The sequence below is a fragment of the Delphinus delphis genome, chromosome 18, assembly GCF_949987515.2.
Source record: "Delphinus delphis chromosome 18, mDelDel1.2, whole genome shotgun sequence".
In the NCBI taxonomy this organism is placed as follows: Eukaryota; Metazoa; Chordata; class Mammalia; order Artiodactyla; family Delphinidae; genus Delphinus; species Delphinus delphis.
This window is the reverse complement of record NC_082700.1, coordinates 18,188,152-18,199,078: the sequence shown is the minus strand read 5'-3', so window position 1 is coordinate 18,199,078 and position 10,927 is coordinate 18,188,152. Positions and strand designations below refer to the sequence as shown.

Sequence of the window (10,927 nt, the reverse complement as noted above, 5' to 3'; positions counted from 1 at the left end):
GCCGCAACTAAGGAGCCCGCGAGCTGCAACTATGAATCCTGTGAGCCGCAACTAAGACCTAGTGCAACCAAATAAATAAATATTTTTTAAAAAATCAACTACAGAGGGGCTTCTCTGGTGGCGCAGTGGTTGAGAGTCTGCCTGCTGATGCAGGGGACACGGGTTCGTGCCCCAGTCCGGGAAGATCCTACATGCCGCAGAGCGGCTAGGCCCGTGAGCCATGGCCGCTGAGCCTGCACGTCTGGAGCCTGTGCTCTGCAACGGAGAGGCCACAACAGTGAGAGGCCTGCATACCACACACACACACACACACAAAAATCAACTACAGAAAAAAACTGCAAAAAACACCAACACGTGGAGGCTAAACAACATGCTACTAAACAACCAATGGATCGCTGAAGAAGTCAAAGGAGAAACAGAAAAATATCTAGAGACAAATAAAAATGAAAACATGACAATCCAAAACCTATGGGATGCAGCAAAAGCAGTTCCACAAGGGAAGTTTATAGCGACAAAAACTTACCTCAGGAAACAAGAAAAATCTCAAATAAACAACCTAACCTTAAACCTAAAGCAACTAGATAAAGAGGAACAAACAAAACCTAAAGTTAATAGAAGGAAGGAAATCATAAAGATCAGAGCAGAAATAAATGAAATAGAAATGAAGAAAACAATAGCAAAGATCAATGAAACTAAAAGCTGTAGTGAGGTGGATGGACCTAGAGACTGTCAAACAGAGTGAAGTAAGTCAGAAAGAGAAGAATAAATACCGTATGCTAACACATATATATGGAATCTAAAAAAATGGTCATGGAGAACCTAGGGGCAAGATGGGAATAAAGACACAGACCTACTAGAGAATGGACTTGAGGATACGGGGAGGGGGAAGGGTAAGCTGGGACAAAGTAAGAGAGTGTCATGGACATATATACACTACCAAACGTAAAACAGATAGCTAGTGGGAAGCAGCCGCATAGCAGAGGGAGATCAGCTCGGTGCTTTGTGACCACCTAGAGGGGTGGGATAGGGAGGGTGGGAGGGAGGGAGACGCAAGAGGGAAGAGATATGGGGACATATGTATATGTATAACTGATTCACCTTGTTATAAAGCAGAAACTAACACACCATTGTAAAGCAATTATACTCCAATAAAGATGTTAAAAAAAAGAAACTAAAAGCTGATTCTTCGATAAGATAAACAAAATTCATAAACTTTTAGTCAGACTAATCAAGAAAAAAAAGGGAGGGGGGCCCAAATCAATAAAACTAGAAATGAAAAAGGAGAAGTTACAACCAACACCACAGAAATAAAAAGGACCATAAGAGATTACTACAGGCAACTATATGCCAAGAAAATGGATAACCTGGAGAAATGGACAAATTCTTAGAAACGTACAATCACCCAAGACTGAACCAGGAAGAAAGAGAAAATATGAACAGACCAATTACAAGTACTAAAATTGAATCTGTGATTGAAAAACTCTCAACAAACGAAAGTCCAAGGCCAGATGGCTTCACAGGCGAATTCTATCAAACATTTAGAGAAGAGTTAACACCCATCCTTCTGAAAGTATTTCAAAAAATTGCAGAGGAAGGAACACTTCTAAACTCACTCTATGAGGCCACGATCACCCTTATACCAAAGCCAGACAAAGATACCACAAAAAAAGAAAATTACAGGCCAATATCACTGATGAACATAGAAACAAAAAACCTCAACAAAATACTACCAAACCAAATCCAATGATACATTGAAAGGATCGTATACCATGATCAAGTGGCATTTATCCCAGAGATGCAAAGATTTTTCAATATCTGCAAATCAATCAGTGTGATATATCACATTAACAAATTGAAGAATAAAAGTCATATGATCATCTTAATAGATGCAGAAAAAGCTTCTTATAAAGTTCAATATCCATTTATGATAAAAACTCTCCAGAAAGTGGGCAAAGATGGAACCTACCTCAACACAATAAAGGCCATATATGACAAACTCACAGCTAACATCATACTCAATGGTGAAAAGCTGAAACCATTCTCTCAAAAATCAGAAACAAGACAAGGATGTCCACTCTTGCCACTTTTATTTAACATAGTTTTGGAAGTCCTAGCCACAGCAATCAGAGAAGAAAAAGAAATAAGAGGAATCCAGATTGGAAAAGAAGAAGTAAAACTGTCACAGTTTGCAGATGACATGATACTACACATAGAAAACCTAAACACATTACCAGAAAACTAGAGCTCAACAATGAATTCGATAAAGTTGCAAGATACAAGATTAATATACAAATCTGTTGCATTTCAATACATTAGCAACAACAGATTAGAAAGAGAAATTAACAAAACAATCCCATGTACCACTGCATCAAAAAGAACAAAATACCTAGGAATAAACCTATTTAAGGAGGCAAAAGACCTGTACTCCAAAAACTATAAGATGCTGATGAAAGAAATTGAAGATGACACAAACGGAAAGATATACCATGTTCTTGGATTGGAAAAATCAATATTGTCAAAATGACTATACTACCCAAGGCAATCTGCAGATTCAATGCAATCCTTATCAAATTACCAATGGCACTTTTCATAGAACTAGAACAAAAAAATTTTTAAAATTTGTATGGAAACACAAAAGACCCTGAATAGCCACAGCAATCTTGAGAGAGAAAAATGGAGCTGGAGGAATCAGGTTCCCTGACTTCACACTATATTACAAAGCTACGATAATCAAAACAGTATGGTACTGGCACAAAAACAGGAATATAGATCAATGGTACAGGATAGAAAGCCCAGAAATAAACCCACACACCTATGGTCAACGAATCTACAACAAACGGGACAAGAATATACAATGGAGAAAAGACAGTCTCTTCAGTAAGTGGTAATGGGAAAACTGGACAGCTACATGTAAAAGAATGAAATTAGAACATTCTCCAATACCATACACAAAAACAAACTCAAAATGGATTAAAGACCTGACTGTAAAACAAGATATTATAAAACTCCTAGAAGAGGGGCTTCCCTGGTGGTGCAGTGGTTAAGAATTCGCCTGCCAATGCAGGGAACATGGGTTCGATCCCTGGCCCGGGAGGATCCCACATGCCACGGAGCAACTAAGCCCGTGCGCCACAACTACTGAGCCTGCTCTCTAGAGCCCATGAGCCACAACTACTGAGTCCGCATGTCACAACTACTGAAGCCCACGCACCTATAGCCTATGCTATGCAACAAGAGAAGCCATGACAATGAGAAGCCTGCACACTGCAATGAAGAGTAGCCCCTGCTTGCCACAAATAGAGAAAACCTGCACACAGCAATGAAGACCCAACACAGCCAAAAATAAAAACAAATAAAGTAATTAATTAAAAAAAAACTCCTAGAAGAAAACATAGGCAGAACACTCTTTGACATAAATCACAGCAATATCTTTTTGGATCCATCTCCTGGAGTAATGGAAATAAGAACAAAAATAAACCAATAGGACCTAATTAAACTTAAAAGCTTTTGCATAGCAAAGGAAATCATAAACAAAACAAAAAGACAACCTACAGAATGGGAGAAAATATTTGGAAACGATGCAACCAACAAGGGATTAATCTCCAAAATATACAAACAGCTCATACAGATCAATATCAAAAACAAACAAACAAACAACCCAATCAAAAAATGGGCAGAAGATCTAAATAGACAGCTCCAAAAAAGACATACAGATGGCCAAAAGGCACATGAAAAGATGTTCAACATCGCTAACTATTAGAGAAATGAAAATCAAAACTACAATTAGGTATCACCGGGCAGAATGGCCATCTTCAAAAAGTCTACAGATAATAAATGCTGGAGAGGGTGTGGAGAAAAAGGAACTCTCCTACACTGTTGGTGGGAATGTAAATTGGTACAGCCACTATGGAGAGCAGTATGGATGTTCTTCAAAAAACTAAAAATAGAGCTACCACATGATCCTGCAATCCCACTCCTGGGCATATACTCGGAGAAAACCATAATTTGAAAAGATATTTGCACCCCAGTGTTCACAGCAGCACTGTTTACAAGACATGGAAGCAACCTAAATGTCCATCGACAGATGAATGAATAAAGAAGGTGTGGTGTGTATGTATACATATATATATATATATATATATATATATATATATATATATAAAAGGGAATATTACTCAGCCATAGAAAAAAGAATGAAATAATGTCATTTGCTGCAACATGTATGGACCTAGAGATTCACTTCATACTAAATGAAGTAAGCCAGACAGAGAAAAACAAATATCATATGATATGGCTTATATGTGGAACCTAAAAAAAAATGATACAAATGAATTTATATACAAAACAGAAACAGACCCACAGACATAGAAAACAAACTTTTGGTTACCAAAGGGGAAAGAGGAGGGGGAGGGATAAATTAGGAGTTTGGGATTAACATATACATACGACTATAAATGAAATAGATAACCAACAAGGACCTACTGTTTAGCACAGGGAACTATACTCGATATCTTGTAAAAACCTATAATGGAAGAGAATGTTAAAAAAAACAGAAGAATATATAACTGAATCACTTTACTGTACACCTGAAACTAACACAACATTGCAAATCAACTATATTTCAATAAAAATTAAAAAAAAAAAACACTAAGAGGAACCAGGGCTACTTGGGGGAATGGTTGATTCCAGGTCTGGGGCAAGGAAGGAACGTGATGAGCCTGGAGCATCTTCTTACACCAGAATGTAAGAAAATGCTCAAAGAATGATAGGGTCACATCAAAAGAGTAAAGGAGTCAACTTGTAGGGGATTTTATCAGCCAAATGTGGGACAATTTGAGGATTAAAATAAATAACAGATTACAAGCCACTGAATGAAATAGGAATTCACAAATCCATACTGACATACATGACTAAACGAATGAATGAGGAGGAGGGAAAAGCTCTTCCTTATAGTAGAATGACAACTACTACATGTAGAAGAAATGATGGAAACAGAAAATCACAATCAGACAACCGTCACGATGGTAGTTAATTCATGTGCGAATCACCAATAGATGTAAAAGTTGGTGCATGTGGGTTTAACATATAGGGTATTGGTATAGTTTTGGGAGTATCTCCCCACAAAATACTTATAAATTACAAAGCGAAAAATAATGACTTTATGGTGTAGAAAACTGACAGGCACTAACTTGCCAAATGATTGAGGTTGGCATCACCAGGGGTAGGATGAGTTAACACAGAGTTGCTTCCTGAAGTCATCCATGGAAAACAGCACAGCATCTTCTGCAGCATTCCCACCTGCGTCTGGTTGTGAGGAAACCTCAGAATGGCCCTCGTTGACAGAAATCTTACAGAATGAAAAGCTTGTACCCTTTAAAACTGTTAATGTTGTGAAACAGAGGGAAAGACTGAGGAAAATGTTCCAGGTTGAAGGAAACTAACAAGATGCAAAACTCAGTGATTCTGGATGGGATGCTGAACCAGAAAGGAAAATGACACGTTGAAACACTTTTTGAAATTTGAAAGGGTCTGTGGGTTGAACAGTAGTGTCCAATCCATGGTGATTTCTTGTTTTGGATGGATGAATTAGCATGAGTTAGAGTCCTTATTTGGGGGCAGGGTGGAATTGAGTATACTGTCTTTAACCTGCTCTCAAATGATTCATAAAAAAGAATGAGGGGGAGTGGTGTGCAAAGGTAAGAGAGAGAGAAAGGATTACAAAAGATAGTATAAATGTGGTAAAATGTTGAAAACTGAAAATTTGAGGGGGGAGAAGATATGGGAGCTCTTTGTACTGACAAGAGGTGAAGTAACAGGCAAAGGAGCCATGATTGGTGGGTAATTTAGTAATACGTACAAATTTTGAGAAAAATATAACGTACCAAAAACTGACCAAGAAGAAATAGACAGTCTGAGTAGTCCTTTAACCAAAAAAGAAATTGAATTAGTAGTGAAATATTTTTCCATTTAGAAGACACTAGGCTCAAATGGCTTTTCCAAGAGAATTTTAATAAATGTTCAAGGAACAAATAATTCCAATCTTACACAACTTCTTCCTGAGAAAAGAAAAATAGGAAACACTACCCAACTCATTTAAGAGGTTGCCCTAATCAAGATAACAAAACCAGAGACCATGGTAAATTACACACTAAGCTCACTCATGAACACAGATTCAAAAATCTTAATAGGATATTAGAAATTTTAATCCAGCAATGAATAAAATAATAACCTATAATGACCAGGATGGGTCTACCAAAGGAACACAAGGCTGGTTTAACATTAAGCAATCTTTTAGTATAATTCACCACATCAATTGATTAAGGGAGAAAAAGTATAGGATCATATTATTAGATGCAGAGAATGCATTTGATAAAACTCAACATCCATTCATGATAATAATTCTCAGCAAGACAGTAGAGAAAGGACCTTTCTTAAGCTGATTAGAGGCATCTACCGTGAGCATTTAATAAAGTTCAACATCTGATTAAAAAAAATAAATAGAAGTGAATTTGCATAATATGATAAAGGACAGCTATCAAAAGCCTACAGCAAAAACCATACTTTAAAGTTTAACATTAAAATAGTTTCCTCTAAAATCAGGAACAAGAAAAGATGCCTGTGCCTTTATCTCTACTCAACACTTCCCTAGCGATTCTAAAGTGCAGTAAGACAAGAAAATGATATAAAAGGTTTGAAGATTCCAAAGATACAAATAAAATTTTCATTATTTATAGATAATATAGGTTCAGTCTAGAAAACAAAAGAAACTAAAAATAAATAGTATTAGAATTAATAAAATTTAGCAAGATTGCTTAATATAAGATTAATATATAAAAATCACTTGCATTTCTATATATTAGGCACAAATACATACAAATACAACTTTTAAAAAGATGTTATTTATAATAGCAACAAAACATAAGATTAAATCATAAAATATATGCAGAATCTTTGTGGAGAAAAATTTTAAAACCTTTTGAAAAACCCAATATACAAAGTTAACACAGATACACCATGTTCAGGGATGGGAAGCCTCTATATCTCAAACTGATCTATAAATTCAATGCCCTTCCAATCAACATGTCAGAGGAACTTTTTGAGGAATGTGACACTATGATTCTAAAACTTACATGGCAGATTAAAGGGTCAAGAATAACCAAGAGGGACTTCCCTGGTGGTCCAGTGGTTAAGACTCCACACTCCCAATGCAGGGGGCCTGGGTTTAATCCCTGGTTGGGGAACTAGATCCTGCATGCATGCTGCAACTAAGAGTCCACACACACAGCTAAGAAGTCCACATGCCGCAACTAAGAAGCCCACATGCCGCAACTAAGAAGCCTGCATGCCACAACTAAAGATCTCACATTCTGTAACGAAGATCCTGCACGCCGCAACTAAGACCCGGCACAGCCTAAATAAATAAATAAATATTTTTTAAAACATTAAAAAAAAGAGAAAGAATAACCAAGATATTCCTGAAGAAAATAAGGTGTTTGGGGCGGGTGGTAAGGGAGCAGAGGTGTAATCAACCAATGATATACAATATAGAACCCAGAAACAGACTCATGTGTATATGGATATCTGATACATGACAGAGGTGACACTGTCGATCAATGAGAAAATAGTGCTGGGATAACTGATTATCCACGTGGAAAAAAAACTGGATCCCTACCTTACATCATACACAAAAATAAATGCTAGATGAATGAGGATACAAATATAAAAGGAAAAATGTATGGCTTTTAGAGGAAATATAAGTTATTTTTAAAAAATGGAGGTATAACTGACATAGAAAAATTAAAAAAAATTTATAACCTTGGGTAGAAAATGCTTTTTAAAAAGATACAAAACCCATTTAAGAAAATTATTTGTATATTTAGCACATTAAAGAACTATGCACTGAAAAACATCATTAAGTGAAAAAGCAAGTGACAAATGGGGAGAAGATATTTACCGTACACATACCCAACTGAGAATGAATATCCAGGATGTATAAAAAATGCTTACAAATGAATAAGAAATAACTACCAAATAGAAAATGGTTAACAGGTATTTCATAGAGAGGACACATGTATAGCCAATCTATCTAAGTAGAAATCAGGGGGAATCACAACCACAAGATATCATTTTATGCCAACCAGATTGGTAAACATTAAAAGTTTGACAATACCAAGAATTAGTGGGGATATACAGCTATGTAAATTGGCCCAATCTCTCTGGGAAAATTTTCAGCATTATCGGGGAAACTTGACAACAACAACTCAAGAATTCTACTCCTAAGTGTAGTCCCTAAAGAAACTCTTCCATATGAACATAAGGAACATATATAAAAATGTTTAAAGCAGCATTGCTTGCAATAGCAAAAAGCTGGAGATAGTGCAAATGTCTTTTGGCTCAAATACGGATAAATAAATTGTGGTATATGGCTACAATGAAATACTATACAGCAGTGACAATTAATGAACCACAGTCATACCCATCAACACTGAAAATTCTCTCTTTAATCCTTTACAAAATAATGTACTTTCATAATGTTGGCTTTTGCTTTCAGAGTCTCGGAAAAGTTTTTGTGTCTCACTATTTTTAAGTATTTCAAGTTGTGATAGCGCAAGTTGGTGATGGAAAACAGGCTCTGAGTCACTGGTGGAGGGAGTGGTTTCATTTTGAGTCATGCCTAGGACACTTATAAAATAATAAATTGCACTGGGCACAAGTCCACAATGCCAGGTACTTCTCAGATTTTCCAGGGGCCACTTCCTCCTATCTTCAATTTTCCAACAACTACAGTTCTACCTTTTAATGTCTTCATGTGTTTAATAAGAAGCAGAACGTTCCTGTGGTGGTCCCTGGCACTAAGTTCCCCAGGACTGGCCAATCTTTGAGGATAATAACAATCTGGACCGCCCAGCTCCCACCCCGTTTGTCTCCCAAATTCTCCAAGACCTTGACCACGACAGATTGGGCAGGTTTCCATTTCAATTCTCCTTCGCTCTCTGACCAAAACTCTCACGTATGCGAAACCCTCATCACCCTCTGAGAGTCTGCGCAACTTGGGACTCCGAGCCAAGACATCCTCAAGCGACCAGATTTCAGCAAAACCTACGAACAGAGTCAAATACAAGTGTCAAATGATTTATTGTGTTGTGTTTCCTACCCACACGGCCGCCGCCGGAGGAGCAGCCTTGTGTCGCCTCATCCACGCCTCGCCGTGACGTCACACAGGGCGCCGGGAAATGGCCGCCGGGCTCCTACGTCATTCGGTCGCGCAGAGTTGGCTGTTGCTATACAGTTGCTGGGAGGAGGCGACAAGTAGGGTAGCAGGGGCAAAGATCATGCAGGACAGCGAGAGGTTTCCTGGGCAGCAGAGGCCACTGGGCTGGCGATGAAAGAAGCAGGGCAGATGCAAAATCTGGAGAGCGAGGGGGCCGGACGGTCAGTCAGCACCCAGACTGGCAGCATGACCGGTGAGTGCCCCGAATCCTCCCGCCACTCGCCTTTCGCTCTCCTCTGTGCGTCTCCCGCCGTTTCACTCTGGGTTCCCTGCCTGGCCGTCTTCGCCTGCGTTTCTGCTCCTGGGTGTCCCATCCCCGCCCTGGGCGCGTCCCCACCTCGGTCACTGGAATCCCTTGGCCCGGCTGCACTGGCTTTTGAAGTTGCGCTCACTACTCCCCTTTACTTTTCCTCCCAGGACCTGGAGCTGGGATCGACGAGCCTGAAAATTACCCAAACTGTGTTTTTTATTAGATTTCAAAATTAACCGCACGCGACGCTTTCCTATATTTCAACTGCTTTTCCTTCTAAGGTCACCGTATTTTTAGGTCTGGGTCCTAACCACTGCCCTTGTTGTAACGCTTCATCACAGTCCAAAGTAAAGGTTGCTCCACGATGATCTCAGATGCAAGGACTTTTCATAACTTTTTTTGGAGTGTTCCCATAGCTACGTGTATCAGCTGTACTATTTTTTTCTGCTGGGTGAAAGAGGGCCCAACTTTGGAAAGTGCTGGAAGACGTTGCCGGCAAGGAGGTTGAAATCAGTCTCCTGATAAGAAAGTGCTTTGATTCTCTTGCACACGAATCCTTTTTCTCTGCCTCCTGCTAAAACAGCTGAGCTAAGGCTGCAGCACCCAAGTGGCATTGATCTTAGTTCTTATTTTCATCATTAGTAAAATGTTAAAGTGTTTGCCCTCTCTTTTGCAGGTGAAATACCAAGGCTTTCTAAAGTCAACCTTTTCACTCTGCTCAGTCTCTGGATGGAGCTCTTCCCATCAGTCAAAAGTCAAAGACAAAAGTCTCAGGTATAATTTTTTTCCTTGGACAGTTGTTCCCCTTAGACAAGCGGTGGTCTAAAATTTGATTTTATTGCTCTAGTTTCGGTCACACTTAAACTCAACAAGGCTTCAAATTTGCAAAATACCTTCATGGTTTAGTGTGATACTTGTAATTCATAGCTGTGATAGTTTTTCCAGTCTAAAAGTAGAATATGTAGTTACCCTCTCAGACTGCCATCTGTATTTTCTTTGGTCAGGTGTCTGTTAAGGTCTTTGGCCCATTTTTTAATCAGGTTGTTTGTTTTCTTACTGTTGAGTTTTAAGAGTTCTTTATATATTTTGGAGAACAGTCTTTTATCAGATGTGTCTTTTATGATATTTTCTCCTAGTCTGTGACTTGTCTTCTCATTCTCCTGACATTGTCCTTTTCAGAGAAGTTTTTAATTTTAATGAAGTCCAGCTTATCATTGATTTCTTTCATGCATCATGCCTTTGGTGTTGTAATTAAAAAGTCATCGCCATACTCAAGATCACCTAGGTTTTCTCCTATGGTTATCTTCTAGGAGTGTTATAGTTTTGTATTTTACATTTAGGTCTATGACGCATTTTGAGTTAGTTTTTGTGAAGGGTGTAAGGTCTGTGTGTAGATAAGGAATTCA

The 10,927-nt window shown here is 38.4% G+C and overlaps 1 protein-coding gene across 2 annotated transcripts in view; it reads left to right on the top strand.

The window, feature by feature from the left end:
- Positions 1–9,271: 9,271 nt before the first annotated feature.
- Positions 9,272–10,927, top strand: part of CDADC1 (cytidine and dCMP deaminase domain containing 1) — a 44,496-nt gene continuing 42,840 nt past the window's right edge. For both annotated transcript variants that reach the window (XM_059996193.1, XM_059996192.1), the window contains exons 1-2: positions 9,272–9,464; positions 10,198–10,295. In XM_059996193.1, the coding sequence (XP_059852176.1) occupies positions 9,383–9,464; positions 10,198–10,295 (180 nt within the window). In that variant the 5' untranslated portion in view covers positions 9,272–9,382. The remainder of the gene's footprint in view (positions 9,465–10,197; positions 10,296–10,927) is intronic.